The following is a 19,869-nucleotide window of genomic DNA, read 5'->3' as shown; positions in this document are numbered from 1 at the left end:
ACACCAAAAGACTCTCTAACCTACTCCCGGTTTTGATCGATTTTTTCTGTCTAATGCGGTGGAAACTGTTGAGTGGACATTTTTTTCTCCTGAATTACAAAGTCGTCACAGGCTCTAGTTGATAAGATCATCACATTTCACACTAGGATCACAACACCTGAGAAGGTGCAACAACATTCTAAAGACGTTTTGCGTGTAAGAGGATATATCTGTGGCTCAAAGCCAATCAAAATAGAACTTCAGGACTTATTTGAGATGTTTTTGTTCCATTTTCTGCACTGGATCAGATAACGTACCAGGAGTAGTTCTATACCAGCACACAAAAGTCTCACTTTAGGCGTTATTTCTGTGAGTCTTGAGGACTTTTTTGAGACATTTTCCCCCCATTTTCGCTCTGGATCAGGAAACATAGCATGAGTGATTTCATCTCATTTAATACTCAAAAGTCTCACTTTCGGGATCAAGGTATCATCACGATTTTCAGTTCTGTGAGACTTGAGATAGCTTAACAATCCTCAGGAATATTATTGGACACCTTAAAGTTTGAAATACCAACAATATGGATACAATTACATATTTGATTAAATTGGGATCAATTCTGACCATTATTTTGACAGCCTCAGCTTTGACCTGTCCGGACAAGTGCTTTTGCAACTCAAATTCATTCACGTGCGGCGAAACAGGAAATGTCTCCGAGTCCGATCTCATCACAATCTTCACTAATGCATCATCAGCACCAAATATCCAGCGTCTTTTGATCAAAAATTATTTGGGCGACACGTTGAAATACGAACACATGCGCCTCATTCCAAACATTGAATATTTCTACATGCTAAACAGCCCTGATTTGACCGCCATTGAAAGTGATGCATTTAACGGAGGACTATTTGTAAGTTTGACAATGACATACAACAAGATTTCTGAGCTACCAGATAACGTTTTTCGTCCGATCAAAGACACTCTTTGGTACTTGGATTTAGAGGGCAACGAATTGTTGACATTTTCTGATGAAACGTTCACAGGACTCACAAATTTGAAATCTCTTGTCTTAAACCGAAACAAAATACAAACATTTGCGCCTTCAATTTTTGCAGATTTTGAAAGGGCAAAAATCAGCATCAAAGGTAATGAAATTGACTGTTCCTGCACAGCTTCTGTCCCACTACATGACTGGCTGACAGACACAAGACTAGCTAACGAATCTTTGAGCACAAGCATTGAATGTTCAACACCAGCTAGACTGAGCAGCAAATTTTTACAGCAACTGGACGAAAGCGATATCTGCCCGCCAGCAACACAGGCAATGCCCAATAGGACCCCTCTCCCTAAAGTGTATTCAACTGCGCTTCCTGACTGGGCGATTGTGCTAATCATCGCAGGAATAGCTACGCTAATGCTCATCATCACAGGCATGCTTTGTCAGTGGGCCAAACGACATCATAATGCCGAACAGAAGAAAATAAAGAGGACACAAGTTTCAATGCCGGGTGCGAATGAAGAAGTGTATGACATTGACAACCCAGCCCGAGAGATCTGAAATATCACTAACATTTTAAAAATCTCAAATGAATCTTGAGATATCTATGGAAAAATAGTTTTATTTGTATCACAGACCTATAGAACATTTTAACCCTTTCACTGCAGCAGCCATTTTTTGGCTGGCGCAATCTTCTGCTGTGGATACTATACTGAACAGTGCTTTCTTTTTTCTGAACAGGGGAACTATTTAAAAGTGTCGCCATCTATACTATTACGATCACTCAGTAGCATGTTAAGAGAGGCTGCGACCAAGTGCTGGCGAATAAAAATTTGAGGAGGGTATGACATCACCCACACGTCATGGGGATATGTACATGACGTGCTATGCATGTCAACTGCAGGGAAAGGGCTAAAAAATGTCAGTGACGTGACAAACGTTGCTGCCAGAGATAACATTCTTTGTACTGCGACTTACATCGTTCTGAATATAACGATGTTTTTAATTATAGCCGTTTTTGTGGAAATCAATTGTCAAAAAATTTCCGTTATCAACTACCAGTTTACTTTTCACCATTTACTTGCCCAACTGTCCGGAATATCATATCAAAATTTCATATTCACAACCCCACGCAGTATTTGATACGACGCGGTCAAACATTGACAATTTAGCTGCTAAAATTGTTGGAAAAAAAATGGTGGTCCTGTCTCAGTCCACTGAACAAACAGTGCTGCCATCTATCATAAGATAAATAAACTTACCCATTAACAAGTGTGTGTTTACCTGAGATTGACCCTGACCTTAGCCCATTTTGATAAAGAGGAACCTATCGATAAATATTGTGCAAGTCATCAAAACCAACCAATCAAGATGATAAACTACGTCCTTGTTGAATTTTCGTGCTATTGGTTGGTGGTGACTAGTAGATAAACTTAGGTGTTTTTAGAATATTTAGCACATGCACAAGTCAGTTGATTTTGGTGTCACCATGTAAAGTGTATTGATCTATGTTTGACCTGTGTAAAACCACTCACATTCTATTCATATCTGTGTTGTGTTCACTACATGGAGTGTTACAGGAATGTGGTATTCAAAGGAATGGTAAGCCCTGACTTCGTAAAACAAAACTTTTTCGACTTATATAACACATGCATGCCCATCGTCTGATGCCGGGAAGACTCTTCTCAACATAACGACTGGAAATGCCCTAAAATCCAATCCATCCCTGCTGACTCGAAAGGGTTGAGGATTCAGGCTTCTCACTGCCAGTGCTGCTAAGGGGCTTTAAAAATCTCCTCCAAGGACATAGATGTGCATACCCCTTCTTTTGGAGTGACCCCAGCCCAGGTGCCTGGCGATAGGGCAGTTTGTACCCTATGATATAAGTCGTAGTTCCACCTATCATAAAACCCCGTGTTTTTTCAAGACCCGTGTCTTCGCCCTGTGTCAAAAAACCTGGGGCGCACTTACACCTATCAGTGGTGTTAGATAATGGTTAATAGCCCCGGCGACAGGTGCGCTGTAGGTAGGGAGCTCTCCTGCGTTTCTTTCCCGGTGGAGGGGAATTTCGCATGCGCAATACCGAGGCAACTACACCGCGCTATCTGTCGCCGGATCTTAGAACTTGCAATTGCCGTGTCTATTCAGATTCCACCTATCAAAAAACCCGTGTTGAACACGGGTCTAAATTAGCCCCCGATCAGCCCCATCGAGCTCGATGGTGCTGATAAGACACGGGGATTTGACACACGGGTCTATTTAGACACGGCCATTCATAGGTGTAAGCGCAAAAGACACGGGGATTTGATAGGTGGAATTACGACTATAGGCTGCATTAACTGCCCTATCGCAGTAAATATTATTTATACTATTTACTAGATTGTAGCTAGCAAACCAGCCAGATTGGAAGAGCTAAAAGTAGACTACTGGTGTTCATCAGGCAGACGCCTCAACCGCTTGGTCATAAGCGCAACTGACAGCCATTTCATCGTTTTCCATCATTTCCTAACTAATTCTAACAAATGATTTTTATTTCAGAAAATGACAGCAAATCAGATAACCACTAACGGAATCCTGATCAAGATTCAATCGACCCTCATGACTCAATTGTGAGATATGGCGCCACCGTCTTCAACCGTCTCAGTATGGCTTGTTTCCGTCCTGACCTTGCTCACGCCAGCAGCCGGGCAAAAGTGTCCACCCGAATACTGCTCCTTCTGCTTACCGGAGGTCGTCTACTGTTCCGGGTTAAGCCTCGAGGTCACGTCCGACAGCCTGAACTACATCCTAATATACCTACAACGGCCCATGGGAGGAACTTTAAAGGAGTTTCTACTGCAGAGTGCAAATGTCAGAGACCTCCGGGGAACGCAGATCGGTGCGTCATTACCAAAGCTTACGCAACTTTCAATCATAAAATGTGATATCGCCTTCATCAATGAAAACACTTTTAAAGGTCTGACAAAGTTGACGGATCTCTCACTCCGCAACAACAGTTTTAAAAACTTCAGTTTCGCACACCTGAACCCCATAAAAACTGTCCAGATATTTGATCTGAGTTCAAACAGTATTATGCATGTTGAAAACCCAGCTAAGACTATATTCCCCGAAATGCTAGAACTAAACGTAGGGGACAACCAGCTCAGTTTTATTGAAAATGATTTCTTCTCCAATTTTCCAAATTTACACAAGTTGGTGCTAAGGAATAACCCGTTGCAGAATTTAACGCATCTCACTTTCGGTGGCCTTGGAAACTTATCCTCATTGGATTTATCAAACACTCAACTAGTCTCAATAGCTGATGCATGTTTTTATGGATTGTTCAGCCTTCGGTCGCTCGATTTAGGCCATTCTATGAACACAATGACTGAACAAAATTTAAACTTGAAATTTAGAGGATTAGGCAGTTTAAAACGACTGACTTTGAGGGATAATGCAATACAAAAACTTCCACATCAGTTCCTGATCAAAGAGCGCAGATTTCGAGTATTACAATATCTCGATCTCTCACAAAACAACATCACAAGGATAGAGAACAGAAAATTCTCATCTTTACGAAATTTACAAATTTTGAAATTATCAAATATGTTATCTCCAATGTTGCCGATACCGTCCTCCGCATTCACAGGCTTGTTTAATCTAACCTACTTAGATCTACAAGGAAATAATTTGACTATGCTCCCATTGGCCGCTATTGAGCCAGTCAAATTCGCCAAAATTTCTCTCGCGTATGGGAACAACTTTCTATGCAATTGTAGTCTCCTCCATTTGAAGAGGGACATAATAAACGGATTGCTCAAGACTGATATTCAATGCCGCATCAATGTGGAAAAAATCTTCCTATCACAAATGACGGACGAAGACTTGGGCTGCACAGCGCCATCTTTGAACGGCGGCAGGAATGAAACTGTTGTCTACACAACTGTTGGATCGATAGCCTTGATTCTCTGTAATGCGAGCTCCATGGAAGAGTTTCCACAATTGACTTTTCATGCAGTAGACGGCAACCCTCTCCCTTATAACAAATTCCTGGTGCAAACAAACAAAACAATTACGATAATGCCCTACGGGCGAAAACAATTCACGACCTCGGCAAAGATTTCTGTCGAAAATGTCGACAAAGAAAATTCGGGTTTAGTTGTCTGTTCAGGGAATACAACATATGGGAAATCGGAAAGTTTCGTCTTGTTACACATTCAGGAGCAAAAGTCTTCGACAAATAACTGGACTATAGGTGTCGTTACCTCTCTTGTGACAATCTTGGTTGTGATAATCGTCATTGCCGTAGCGATAACCTGGCAACAGAAAAGAAATCGGGAGAGACGTCTAGAAGATGAGAGAAGGAGAAACGTTAGACGGACGAATAGCTTGTCTTCAAACGAGTCGAACTCAGCGAGAGAAAATAATAGTGCTGAGACGCCAGCTGTGCCACAACCTGTGATATCAGAAACATCTTTATAATCTGCTTTTAAAACCAATTCGCTGCGGCAGCCATTTTTACCCGGTGAGATATTGTGTAAAGCATAGTTTTATCTGAAAGGTCAAAAATGTTCATAAGTGTTGCCATCTATACTATTTGGATGAAACTAATATTCCCCAAAGAGAGACGCAAGCTGCGACCAAGTGCTGATTATTTTTTAGAATTTTAGTGGGGCATGACATGACATGTGATGTAATGCAACTACCCCTAGTACATGTTTAATGCTAATTAGAAAACGTGTCTATAAAACGGTTGTGGGCGCTAAGGTTCCGGACATAGAAAACGCCACCTGCCATCAAGCCAAGGTACTAGACTAGCACATAGTAGTATTATATCAATTACAGCAGCAGTGTATTAATGGCAGTATTCATCTGCCTGTCAACCTGATCAGACTTTCTATTTATGAATGCCACTCACAGCTGATCTCATCTCCAAGCCTGAATCCTGGCACTTCAGTAGTACCAATTATGATCAGGGCCTGACCATACTCAGGTAGTTATGGGTTTATGTTATATCTGGCAATGAGCTTGATGCTCGTTATGATGCATTGGGCTGTAGCAGCAGGTATAGGCAGATGAATACTTCTTTAATATATTGCTGATTATAGGTCTATACTCACATATAAGACTAGAACATTGCCATACTTGTTGCCTTAGAATATTTTTTTGGTTAGATTGTGAATAAAATATATAAGGTTATTCCATAAAATGGACGCATGACCTATTTTTGATTTTATAACTTCCTCGACTTTACGAGAAGATTATTTTAGCAAATTCATTTGGCTTTGTGAGAATGGGTTCCTGCCTCGGGCAAATGTTGGACAGTTAGCTCCAAGTTGTCAAGCATTGATACACAGTTAACCCCTAACTACTCTGTCTTTTGAATAAAACGTAATACCGAGGCTCCTTGTACCTGGTGTCCTCACCAGGGCAAGCAAAAGACATACACACCCCCAAGTGGGAAACATGAGTAGCTTGCAATAGATCTACCACTGGCCAGAACGGCATCACTGGGCAAAAAAATATCGCAATCAATTCTTGGATCTTTCTATGACAAACTACATGAACAGGAACTTAAGGGGGATTTCACGCGTCAAACATCTCGGCCTACTTTTTACATTTTCTCGGGCGGTGAAAATGAACCTTCTCATTTCGTGTTTATAAGTCCGGAGATGATCAGTTTGCGAGATACGGCCAGGTGAACATGCGGACAACAGGGCCTGTGAAAGGGTTCCATTAAGAAACTTACGAAATAAGACTTGATGATACAATAGCTTAGATACTGTCTGTGACGTGGGAAGGGCATTGTATTGCTCATACGAAGTTTGCATTAAGCGGGCCAGATCATAATCTACCAGGTCAACCATGATCAACTAGATTTAAGAGCAAAATCAACTAGAAGCCTCCCCTCCGGATTCTGTCATGGTACTATCAATACATCACAGATGGCACTACCATGATGAAAACAATGTGTATTTCGTTGCTACGGCTTGTCATTGCTTATAGGGGTACGCCGTTTGTAATTACTGGTGGTACTGCAGTCATACACATTGCCACTGAGCAGTTATTATGCATACAATTTGAATGTGTGTCTACACACCCACAAAGCTGAAATTCATATTCAGAACACATGTATGCAATTGGAAATATTCAAATTTAATGACAAATTTCTAATTTCTAATTTTTAACAAACAGCATGGGCCTTATGATGCTCAGTCACAAAAACAGCACAAAATCAGGCTGTTGAGTGAAAATCAATTAAAGTGAAACACCCCTTCAAAAGTGCACGCCTTTAATCAGGACACACACTCCATTGAGGACACTGATTTTAGTCCCAAAGTGATTATTCCTGTTCAAATGGACCTCAGTACTCCGGAAGCCTCTCTATCAAGGACAGTAGTCGTCAGTTCCATTTGGCTGTCCTTGACATAGAGTTTCTACGGTATTTGATCAAGTGAGACCCATCTATACTGACGCAACATTTGCTTCTTGAACAATTACGGCAGTTGTTTGACCATCAGATAACAGGTAATAAACTATTGACAAGTTGGTCTTGCATGCTCTGGACATCCTCATATTGAATTTTAGTGAATTCAGACCTAAATAGATAATCTCATCTTGAACAACAGATGGAACAGCTTTCTCTAATATAACTCCAGACCAGGAAATCGACACATTCATCTTTTGTTTACAACAGCAGTGGGAGTGTGACTGACTGAGGTAACAGCCGGTGTTCTAAAGATCAATAATCCACACAACACACTTTCTATAACTGTAGTGATTTCACTGCAGAAAATACAGATATTACTGCAGAGCCTGATCAACACAAGGTGAGTGGTTTTGTAATTTTTCTCGATTTATGCGATGTAAGACATTATATTACTAAAATGCAAAACTTATTGACATGTGTGTTAGTGTATTTCATAGGTTGGATTTCGAGATTTGTCGAAATTCCAAAATGGGATAGTTTAAACTTTGTTATGAATTTACACAAGTTATGCATTGTGGGTGTAGCTATTCTAAGATAGGATGGTTAAAACTTGACAAACTGATCAGAACTGATCCATGATATACCCGAGTGATCATGGTGTGTGGGGGGAAGGGGGTACCTGTCACCATGTCCCATTATAAAAAGTGCCATGGCTCGATTCCCAATTGATAATTTTAAATTGATTTCGACAGTACTCATCCCTAACCCCATGAAAACAACTATGTACATACGGAAACCCAAATTATATCCTAATATTGAGTGATAAAACTTTCCCCCTCCAGTGTCTCTCCAGATTGATGTCTTTTCGTTTGAATCATAGGTTAGAAGTTTTAAAGGTTGTGAGTAACATAGTAAATCTTAGTGGCCACATCTGTTGGCGAAAACATCCATTTTCAGATTTGTGCCATCCCGGCCCGAAATAATTCAAGGGGACAGGCCCCCACTTGAAAAGTAGATGTAAGATGAATAAAGTTGATTTCACAAATTTTCATGATTTATAATGCAAAATTTGGGCATTTGGGAGCCAATGAAAGGATTTTAGGTGAAGAAAACATTTTTCCAATGGATCATTTACCCTCTTTAAAGGGACTCGATAGGCAGCAACTAGGTAGGCAAGATGAAGTTACACAAAGTTGCCAATAGGGGTCTCTCCCATCTCAAAGTATGTCAAAACTATTCACACTTGTAGGCGGAATATATATAATGCTGAATCAAACATGACCCAGTGCCCTCACTTTGCATATAAGTCACCTGAAGATGGTCAATTAAACCCCCCCCCCCTCGCTCCTGCCTATCGTCCCATTTTGAGAAAAAAACAAATTTCGTTATTTCTGAAACTTTGTTGGTATACCCCTCAATCTGAATCATGGCGAAATATCAGTAACTTTAATGTGCAACTCAGCAGTCGAATTTGAGCCAGTACAAGCACCAACCCAACCACGAGTGTCCTTATTCACAAACTGAAATTAGAATACATTTCAATAGAAGCAGACTGGGAGCATGTGCAACAAACACAAAAGTTTCTGAATTGATTATCGGCAAACACACAACATGTAAAATTTCGACAAATTTCCATTTAGTATTTAAAAATCTTTCCCAGCGACCTGGATATATTGCAGAATGCACAGTTGCTGTTAGTTAGCAAACCACAATCATAGTTCGACAGGCTGGAATATTAATGGCACAAAATAAAGTACATTTACTGATGGTTCAGGAAAGAGGAAACAGGTATTAAGCCTACAAATTTGCTGAAACTTGGTTTCTATATTATTGATCTGCCAACACAAAGCCATTGTTAGTTCTTTAATGTTATAAACATTCTACCTTCTACTTCATTTTAGGTTGAGACACATAAATCCTGGTTACCAGGTCAAAAAAGCAGCTGCAGAAACCTATCTGGTGCTATAAATGATCCGGTCTGCAGCAGAAGTACACAAATTCCTCATGATGCAAGGACTGAATTGAGACAAACCAAAAACAGTCGATGAAGTTGTGAATCTTGGGCTTGAAGACACAGGATTATCAATAAGGAAACGTTTGTTTCTATGCAACATGGCCGCCAATCATGGACAGGCGGTGCAATTCTGGTTCATTCTCTTGATTATCTTGTGCATTATATTTAGTATAAATGCGCAAAACTGTCACAAGGCGTGTACATGCAAGACTGACGTAGTATTATGCATCGGGACAAACGTGACAAAGATAAACGAAACCAATCTTCGAGATATCATACAATGGACGCCAGCGACTACGATCCAATTCACAATATTTCGCGCCAATCTTCCAACAATTCCAAATGTGTTCACAAGGTTTACAAGACTGCAAAGTTTAGGGCTGATGTCATGTAATATTACCAGTATTGTGAAGGATGCATTTCTCTCTTTGAAGTCACTAACAAAATTACACATCTCGGACAACCCATTCAAAAATTTCCCTGCGGATATTTTTAAGGGATTAGTCAATTTAGAGATGGCGAATTTTACCCATAACGCATTGGAGACGTTACTTCTCAACGAATTCAGTGGATTAGTCAAGTTGAAAAAGCTGTTTTTGAATCAAAACAAAATAAGCAAACTCGATGGGAGGAGTTTTCATAGCGATTTAAAGAGTTTAGAAACACTTCATATCAATCATAACTCACTCGGATCAATCACAAACGACACTTTCTCGCCGCTTCAAAATCTTCAAGAACTGGACATCGGCTGGCAAAGTCCACTCATACAAATTCCTCCTGGACTTTTCACCCCACTCAAGAATCTCAAATCTTTATTCATGACGGACTTATTGAATCACACTGGATGGAACACCATCCCAAATGGTTTGTTATCTGGTTTGGACATGCTTACCTATTTGGATGTACGGATGAACAATCTTAGAAGTATAACGGCAGCAGATTTTCAACCGGTTTCTAAGACTTTAATTTCATTATATCTGGGCCATAATTACTTCCCAAAAATCTCAAAGGGAATTTTCAAGAATTTAAATAAGTTGGAAATGCTCGATATGTATGACTGTGGAATTCAAGAAATAGACAATGGCGCTTTTCAAAATTTGAAAAGTTTAAAACGCTTGAATCTAGAGAGCAACAAGTTGCAGAATTTGACCCCTGAGGTTCTAAAACCTGTAAAAAATGCCACGATTTCGCTCCGCCATAATTCCTTCCTCTGCGATTGCGCACTCTTAGATATGTTCGAATGGATAAAGAGCGAAAATCTTGTGTTTAATTTGACATGTGCATCGCCGCTCCGTCTTTTGCACAAAAAGTTATACCAATTGAAAAGGGAGGATTTACGTTGCATTGCACCGATACTTTTCTCAGGGAAGCCTCAATTTGACACCAGAGCCGAGGTGCACATGTCTGTTGCTCTTAAATGTCGTGCTACATCATATAGCCACTTTGCCAACATGAGCTACAAAGTTTTAGAGGGCAACCCCGTCCCAAAGGAACAACTCATCGATGTCGAGGAGAAAAAATGGACGGAGACGCTCCTTGGCGATAAAACGTATTACACAGAACTTCGCATCAACATCAGAGAAATCAGGGAAGAAAACTCGGGAAAAATAACGTGCGAAGCTTGGAATAAATATGGCAACGACACTGGAGTTCTAAAGTTGACTGTTTATCCTCAGCGATGGGCGATACCTCTCTGGGCCCTTATAATCATTCTCATTCTAGTCTTGCTCATAGTCGGTGGCTGTATCGGCTTATTAGTTTATCACTACAAATATCGGAGCGTTCCGATAAGTACGCGATTCCAGAGCCCCGCGCGATACGCGAGGCAGGACAACATGAAAGCAAAACCTGTTTCATCCATATCTAGCAGTAGAACTGTTCTCCGTCCGGATCGCGCAGAACCGGAATATCAACCCAATTCAGGTTACGGTGGACCGGATTACGGTTACGGCGATGACCGACCAGACTTTAGGTACGATCGGGGTGAATATAATGTGGCATATTTACCAGAGGCACCGTCAATGTATGTGACTTATGTTTGAAGTTCAAATTTATGTAAACCACCAAATTTTCATGGGGTTGGATTTTTGCGAATAACCTTGAGTGGAAAAATATTTTTGTATTGGAAAAACCAAGAAATTGGCAATCTGCCAAAAAAAATCACAAAAATTAAACTGCCTTCAGAAATTATCGTGAATTGCAAAAATAAAAGGTTGGGAAAATTTAACACTTCACAGTGTCTGGAAAACTCAAAATTACACTCATCACAATGGTAGTTTAAAGATTTCTCTAACACGTTCTCAGATTAGAAAGGGTCAATGTTATTATGCTGTTTATAGCTTTCTCTTGTCTATATCTTATCGATCTTGGTAATTAATTATCTCAAATAATTAGACTCACTTGGATAATTATTCGTGGACCTTGGGTGAGCTGATGATGCAGATATTGATAAGTGCTATCTAAGGAAATACTAATCAAGGGCCACATTGTTCCTGCATTAAACTATAGCTCGACAGGATGGGTAAATGGCGAAGCCAACTGCTTCTTTTGAATCAATACAGTAACCTGTAAAATTTTCAGATGCAGGTTCCCCTTTCCTTTCAGTGATTCCTTCCTTTTGTCCGTCTTGAGGATCCACTCCTGATAAGACTCATGATTGGAGGGATTGGGCCCCGTAAAAACCACCAGGGTGGCCCCTCTTTCTCAATGATGCCTTCCCTATGTCAGTCTCCAGGATCCAGCAGGGAGTCCCCACGCTCTTTCTCATTGGTGCCTTCCCCTTGTCAGTCTCCATATAACAAAACTCATAATTGGAAAGATTGAGCCCTGTAAAATCCACCAGGGTGCCCCCTCCTTCTCAAAGGTGCCCTCCTTTTGTCAGTCTCCAGGATCCACTCCCGATAAGACTAATTATTTGAGGGAATGGGCCGTGTAAAATCCAACAGGGTGCCCCCTCATTCTCAGTGGTGCCATCCCTTTGGCAGTCCCCAGGATCAACACCTGATAAGACTCATAATTGGAGGGATTGGGCCCAACATTCTTCAAACCAGACCAAAAAACATTCTGGTATCGAACCAAAACACAAATACATTTATCTTGCATGAACTTGATTTTTAAAAATGGGAAAAAATGTTTATCATCTCGTACAACCAATTCTTTCCTATCTGTCATCATTGGACATCAATGCACTGACCAACCTGTGCAAATATTCGCTCAAAGTGCAGAAGTTCAACTACCGATCAGATCAATGCCTAGCTGGTCTCAAATAACAGTGCATTTTTCCTTGAAAGTCAACATCAACATACTGATGACCAAAGCAAAGTTAAGTTGGCATCAACTTGACAACCTATTGAATATTTCATAAATGCACAATCAATTGCTGCAAACCCAGGTTGCCGAGGCAACAATTATACCTAGTGACCAACCAGTCGATATGAGTGGCGATAAAAAGAACACATGAAGGTATCAGATGTAAGAATTGCGATAGATCCTGGCGTTGAAATAGCGATGCGTCATGTAACCTAACACTCTAATCAGCATGTTTGTTGCAAAAACTTGTGAGGGTGGCTTCTCTGGACTTTTGTACCATTTCGTAACAACATGCGATTATCAGATTTATTGTGTTGATGATCAGCCTCCTTGCTGGCAATTCCACATCTTGTATCAATCAGCTGTAGTAACGGGGTCTTAATGCTTAAGTCCAAGAGCGTCCTGAAGATGACGGTCAAGTAACTGAAGCCTTTAGATCTGGGATAGCCAGCTGGAAGAGGACCTAAATGTGGTATGGCCATGAAGGTGTCGAGCACCATTTATATTTCCATGAAGGAAGCGGTCGTATTTTATGGAACTTGTGGCATGCAATTACCCATAAAGTGCATTAATGGTCATTTTATTCACATGCTTTGTACATCAAGCTGCTTTAAAATTTGTTATTGCTTTGTAAATTCGATACGTTCAATATGTAATTTTATTCATGTATATTTATGTACTTCAATTTCCATATAGAATGCAAGGTTAAGGTAGGGTAAAGTTAAAAATGTCTGTAGTTCATCATTAAGTTGCAAAGCATTTTTACAAAAAAATAAAGGTATTACAATTAATGTGAAGGGGAACACCATTTGTATTTGCTAGCAGCTCTGTTATATATTGCTGTAGAGAAGTTATCATACATGCAAATTTGCTGAAACTTGGTATTTATCTAGTATTTGTATATCTGTCTACACAGGGTCAGTGTTGAAATTTATATTCTGTAGGTATTAATGCAATTAGAAGTTTTCAAATTCAATTGCAAATTTCAAATTTTTAACAAACGGTATAAAATTTGTCATTTTTACAAAAGAAGATTAGCTACTTATTAGAATGACATAGTATGTCAGTCATCAAAATTTTAATGAAGAATCCGATTAGATGAAATACGCAGAAATAAGGGGAAATATATCCGTTAAAACGTATGATCCATCCTTTATGTAATAAAATCATATCGGTTAATTCATCCTCTTGCTTCATTTATTTTGGGTATTTTGCCTAATATTCACCAAATCATCCATGATCGAGGATGAATCTAATGAGCAACCAATCATGGCCAAGGTCAAGGTCTTTCTAATAGATTTTTCAGATAGTTTCTGACAGGATGATTGTCAGCTCATGGCCTTGAAAAAAGGGCCGACTTATTAGCCCTAATAGAATTCAATACTGCGCATGCGCAGACAGATGCCTTGGCTCTGTGTGGAGCTGTTTTTATGATAGCTGTTTGGAGGGTGATACATTGATACCACATCTGAGCTCACAGGCTGACTGGTCTCAAACATCACAACTGCACAATGGGTGTGGGAAATTGTATTACAAGCCAATACATGGGAAAACTTAGCCTTTAATACAGAATGCACATAAAACAATTTCTATATCAATTCCCAATTTGACTCCGCCCAGAGGCCCACATGTGTCATCTATCTCGAACAAGCTCTCAGGCCTACAATGGATGATATATCATATGATTAAAGCCAAGGAAAAATCAATTTTTAATAAGCTGCAGGTTAGCCATGTTATACTCTAGTAGGCCTTTACTACACACTCTGCACAAACAATGAAATAAGCCAATAATAAACCAGCTGTCGGGCGATGAGACTCTTCAGAACCTGGTTGCAACGGGGGTATCAGATATGAAGTAGGCCTAGTTTTTGATGCACTTGATTGAAATGTTATCTGCATTGACCTGATGATGAGAGTTCTGCTCAAGGGCAATCTAATGTTCAATCAATATCTTAAAATTCAAACTGAGTAATCAATAGATACTGTAGGTATAAGGATACTGCTCTCACGGAGAATTATTTTATTTTAGCCCCACCTTGGATAATTATCAATGCACATGCGTAACAGGATAAGAAATCTGGAAGTTTTGTCAAAAATTCTGCCGAACCTCTTCTGATATGGAAGCATGTGACAAGCATATACCACTGATACCCCACCCCATACATCTTACACCTGGTGTATGAAAAAAAAAAAATCGATATTCTCAGTGTCTCCATCTAAGTTGGAAAAGTAAAAACAAGAGTCTAATCTTGACATCTCACCTGGTGACTGTTGAGCAGATGGTCGACTTATACCATTGATCAAGCGAGATAAGCCTTTTCAAACAATGCCGTGTCAAACACTGAATGTAGGTCAAATCGCGCTGATTTTTGGTTTCTGATCACCCTGAATTAGACATCAAGTTGAAATCTCTAGGTCTTACGGTTACAAAACATGCACTTATGTTGAATAGTTATTTTACCAGCTCTGCTGACTTTCGTCAGCTGAGCTAATGATATAAACCATTGATATTAGATTAGATCTCTTATATCCCTCCAGTTGACATCAAATTGAAATCTCTACATCTTACGGTCACAAAACGTGCACCCATGTTGACGGATGGAGGGACAGACGCCATTCTGAATAGTTATTTTACCAGCTCTGCTGCCTTTCGTCAGCTGAGGTAACTCCAAATTGTGCTAAGCTATTCTCATGAACATTCACTGCTGTGAAATTTCATGGTTCGCAGTATTTAGAGGTTATTCCTGAAAATATGATGCACCTGAAATAGATGATATTCAAAATATTCATAGTCACACATGAACCTGTCCATATATGTTCTTTGGATTTATTCATTTATGTGTATCTTTGATTCATGCAAATTTTACTTTACAAATCGACGAAGCTTTTATGAGAGGAATAATGAAAACAGGTTAATCAAATTGACACAGTTGTCCAAATAGATTCAGGTTCAAATGCACGTGTCGTATTTTCATCAAATGAATTTTTTCAACACAGAGCTGGCTTTGACAAAAACTAGGAAAACATCGTGTCCATTTTTTGGGCTGAAATAGGCGGCATTTCTGACCTTGTAGCCCTGTGGACATGTTGATTCAAAAAAAGAAATAGGCCCCAGTCTAACGGTGTGAAAATCTAACGGTGGGGAAGTCTGCAGGTGTCACCTGGTGTTAGAAAATGGCACTGCATATAATCGAACCACAGGTGAATATAAAGTAAATATCTGTGAACAGACGGTGTAGGCCTTTAACATGTTTATAAGTTTTTAAGTGTGAGAATACACAACAATGGTATGAGCGTTAGCTTTCCCCCAGGACTAGCTTTTCCCCAGTTTATCTTTCCTCCCCATCTTGCTTTGATTTTGATTCAAAGTCGGAGACATTATTAGAATAGGTATGATGCTTTCCTAATGAAAAGCATTTTTAAAGAAAATATTCGAACTTACAGTCACGGTTGACTTGTGATCGCGGGACTCGTTGAGGCGACTGCGGTAGCGATGAAGGCTGTCTGTAGGGGGAGCTCTGTGGACTTGGTCTGGGTTGCGGAGGATGGCCATTCGTGAATGTGGTAGGCTGAGGGGATTTTGGTGGTGGTTGGTTTTTAGTCATACTCTAGAAAAGAAAAAAAAATTTACTTGAGAGCTGAGCATTTGGTTGAACTTGAGAGGATATATTGGACCCGTCACCTTTAAGAAGGTGTGTCTTTATACTTTTAGATAGTATAGACCATATACATTGTCATAAACACTTTTCAGTTTTGAGCACATAATGTACCCAAAGTGAAATGGATTTAAATCCCGACAGATACAAGCAAAAGAACTAGTTTCTAGTTCCACTCTTCATCAAAAGATGGAACTATCGGCGATGGACAATGATTTGGATGGAGAAGAGAAACAAAAGTAGAATGAATATTGTACCATCAAGTATGGATTAATCTATACTTGGTACCGTGAAGATCCAAGGGATAAAGAATTCACAAAATTGAATGTGCCCATTTGATGAGGCAAGTGAGAAGATTGGAATGTTTTAAAACTTTATGAGATTAGTAGATGTATAGTAAAGAGTAGAGCATCATGCTGAGGACAGCGCAAGAGAAGAATTGATTGAAAACCAAATTTTTGATTTCTGGGAAGTAGTATCGATGCATCAGTAAGATAAGCTCGTAGGGAGCAAAATGGGAAACAGAATTAAGTGGATACCTCACATGAGCCTCCGAAGAAGAACTGGAGAAAGCACAAAAACATTAAGGATTGGTTGAAACGTATCATCATGAAACAAGACCAAGCCACTTCACAGCAGATTGACAATGTCTGATCACCTCTTGTGATATCAAGTATGTGCAGTTCTGAATCTAAAATGTGGACATGATACTCCGGACAGTCTGGCGAGTAACTTGGATGGTTTCTGACAAAAATTATGAAATAATCTAAGGAGTTGCCCGACTTAAGTTACTGGCCTGGTGGGGCAATCAGAAACTATCATTACCTCTTGTGACGCCCTCAAACTTGCGACCTCAGCACTATCATTCAAAGAGGAAGACATAACAAGTTGACGCTGGGCTAGTCCTTCTGCCGTCGGAGTAAACTGGATGGGGTGGCCAAATGCATCGAACTCTTGCACCTTTAAAACGCTACGGTCCTTCACGTCTCTGCGGTAGAAAAGGAAGAAGTAAATGTTACACTGGTACAAATACGTCCTTTTACCATATCAAGAAGGTGCGAATCATAAACCAAAATTTCACCTACACCTTTTGGCAAAGAAATTTGCTTTCTTCTTTGCTTTTATCTTTTGCGTAATTAAAGGGAACTGGAACCGCCGAGCGATTTATTCAACTTTTCGACTTTCACCGCCCGAGAAAGTCAAACTTCCAACTTCCTATTCGAGTTCAGATTTGTAGCTCCGCCCCCAGTGCCCGAGCATGCGCAGTTCAATTTGTTATTATTGAGAATCATGTGAGAATCACGTGAGTCATGCGATCTTTCATTCATGAGTTTTCGTAGTAAATTCCATAGTAGTGACGTCACTCAATGATTGACAGCTAGGCGCCATGTTTCATTCATGCCTCGTTCTGATCACCCGCTACGCGGGAAATGAAAACGAGGTCATACGAACTGGCTTGGCGGTTTCAGTTCCCTTTAAGCCGTACGCCATTCAAAGCAGAAATATTTGGCACCCACTCTGCTGTCAGGTGGTATGTCCAGTCCCTCACTGCGTCCGAGGTCCGCCATACATTCTCTTTATCTTGGTAAAAACTTTCAAATTTGGCCTAACTAGAGGCCAGGGCTTGAGAATTTGATTGGTACATGCAACATGCCAAAAAATATCCAATACAGAAAAGCATGCATAAGGTTCTACACTACAAATTATTCGCAAAAAGTAGCCTCTCGATTTACATTATGTTTTAACAATAATATCATTCTGTCCTCAGCACACACTTAAAATGTAACTTGGTAAACTGACCAATTTATGGTTGTTTAAGGTTGGTCAACCACAAGTAACCACTCAAAGTTGGTCAAATTTGGCCAACTTGCTACAGCGCATGAAGATACTTGATCATTGACTGGTGAACAAAATACAGTAGGAATCATGCTTTTAGTTCTACAAATGACCCATTTCAGCTTTTTTCATTGGATCATAGGAATCTTGATGAACTGCTGTCCTAAGTTAGGTAAAAAGTGCAAAATATCTATTCGAACAACCTATATGCAAGCAAAATCTACCAGATTTCAAAATACCCACTTGTTCAAGCCAACCTTGCGCCCAGGGTAGCCTCCTCTTCTGTAAAGTGAATGATGAAGGGGACGCTGATGAACATGAGGATGTGTGTAAGGAATATGGCAGAATGGTACATGTATGTCGCAGCGCCCAGAGCAAAATTTTTCAGGTGAAAATGTCCTTGGAACTGCCATAACTTGCGATATATGGGTCTGTTATCTTTTGTCCAAGTTCAAAATAATTTGAAGTTCTCATAGAGCTTGGGCATTGATCTTTTATTTCTGCTGCCAAAGTAAGGATAGGGAAATATCAATAATCCTCTCACCCTACATTCTCCAACTCATAATACAACCCTGTCTTGTCGTCAAGAATGTAGATCTTCCTCGCTGTTGAGTTGAGATATTCGAATGTGAGCTGCTTAGGAAACGAGCGGACGAATAGCGCCTTGACCGTGTCGATGCAGGTGATCTCATTCGGTAGCAGCGCCCTCTTGGTTTCATCCCGGTACACTAGGAAAACCAAACCTGAAACATATACGATATGCCACGTTATGCCGCGTTACAGGTGCTTTTTCAATGGATAGAGAAACACTGTTAGTAATTAAATGGTGTTTGCTTCTTCCTGTTCAGCACTGCCTTTACAAGCACAAGCCTATGCTAACATTAAATAGAGCCAGCAAACCAATTCTGAGGTTTTAAATGACTGTCTCTTTGCATCAAAACATCGTAAAATACAACTTTCAATACTACTATTGCCAACAGTTGGCTATAAATCAATCATCATCAATGCGTCGGTGTTGCCGAAGTGCCAATTGTCAATCACAACTATCAGAATCTGTTAGATTTGTCAGTCCATTCAAACATATTGACAAGTTTCCACATCAATTTCCAATTTGTATGACGGCCAGATTGACATTTCATTGAATCGTATTGGCGAGATATTACGCTACGGAGTAGCAAAAGCAAGGTCAGGTCAGGTGTGAAAATCCATCAGGACTGAATGAGAGCTACGCCTGGTCAGGCCAGAAAAAGTTTAAATTTCTCTGGCATGATAGTTTTTACTAATAATCCAATAGCAGACCAATTGTGGCACAGATTCCAAGACCTTACAAGAGTACTGGACTGAGAGGCTAATCTTACCTAATGGTTTTTCCAGTGACTTGGAGGGAGTGCGAACGATTGGCAAACTTGACCGGAGTTTGCCTCCGCGGGCAAATCCCGTCGCACTTGTGTCCGTTTCGGACATTATCCCATCGCTGCTGTGGTCGCGACGGAACTCTGCGCTGTTCTTGTCATCTAGCGTGCGCGACCGTGGGATATTCGGCGAAGTTCCATGGATTGCGTATTTCCCCTGAAAAAGTAGAATTTTGAAGAAAATCTGAGCAAAATAATTTACGAATTCTGATGTGCTCAAGTCAGTCTGTTAATCCCTTGATGAGACTCAGGTTCAT

General features: G+C 40.1%; 3 protein-coding genes across 8 annotated transcripts in view; 2 read left to right on the top strand and 1 right to left on the bottom strand.

The window, feature by feature from the left end:
* The window catches only part of LOC135500188 (uncharacterized), a 161,003-nt gene that overhangs the window by 98,730 nt on the left and 42,404 nt on the right, over positions 1-19,869 (bottom strand). For all 5 annotated transcript variants that reach the window (XM_064791437.1, XM_064791434.1, XM_064791435.1 and 2 more), the window contains exons 2-5: positions 19,559-19,769; positions 18,745-18,943; positions 17,190-17,352; positions 16,151-16,316 (exon numbers count right to left, since the gene is read on the bottom strand). In XM_064791437.1, the coding sequence (XP_064647507.1) occupies positions 16,151-16,316; positions 17,190-17,352; positions 18,745-18,943; positions 19,559-19,664 (634 nt within the window). In that variant the 5' untranslated portion in view covers positions 19,665-19,769. The remainder of the gene's footprint in view (positions 1-16,150; positions 16,317-17,189; positions 17,353-18,744; positions 18,944-19,558; positions 19,770-19,869) is intronic.
* On the top strand, positions 1,679-6,168 carry LOC135500610 (leucine-rich repeat-containing protein 70-like). Its single transcript, XM_064792161.1, has 2 exons — positions 1,679-2,578; positions 3,515-6,168. The coding sequence occupies exon 2, from the start codon at positions 3,593-3,595 to the stop codon at positions 5,435-5,437; it is 1,845 nt and encodes a 614-aa protein (XP_064648231.1). The 5' UTR covers positions 1,679-2,578; positions 3,515-3,592; the 3' UTR covers positions 5,438-6,168.
* Positions 7,423-13,887, top strand: LOC135500700 (platelet glycoprotein V-like). Of its 2 annotated transcripts, none has more exons than XM_064792316.1 (2): positions 7,423-7,483; positions 9,287-13,887. In XM_064792316.1, the coding sequence occupies exon 2, from the start codon at positions 9,498-9,500 to the stop codon at positions 11,439-11,441; it is 1,944 nt and encodes a 647-aa protein (XP_064648386.1). In that variant the 5' UTR covers positions 7,423-7,483; positions 9,287-9,497; the 3' UTR covers positions 11,442-13,887. The 2 variants fall into 2 exon arrangements, with proteins under 2 accessions (XP_064648386.1, XP_064648385.1); XM_064792315.1 differs by lacking the exon at positions 7,423-7,483 and adding an exon at positions 7,542-7,785.

Source organism: Lineus longissimus, chromosome 16 (genome assembly GCF_910592395.1).
Source record: "Lineus longissimus chromosome 16, tnLinLong1.2, whole genome shotgun sequence".
Classification (NCBI taxonomy): domain Eukaryota; kingdom Metazoa; phylum Nemertea; class Pilidiophora; order Heteronemertea; family Lineidae; genus Lineus; species Lineus longissimus.
Note: the sequence above shows the minus strand (reverse complement) of the source record. Positions and strands in the feature narration are given on the sequence as shown.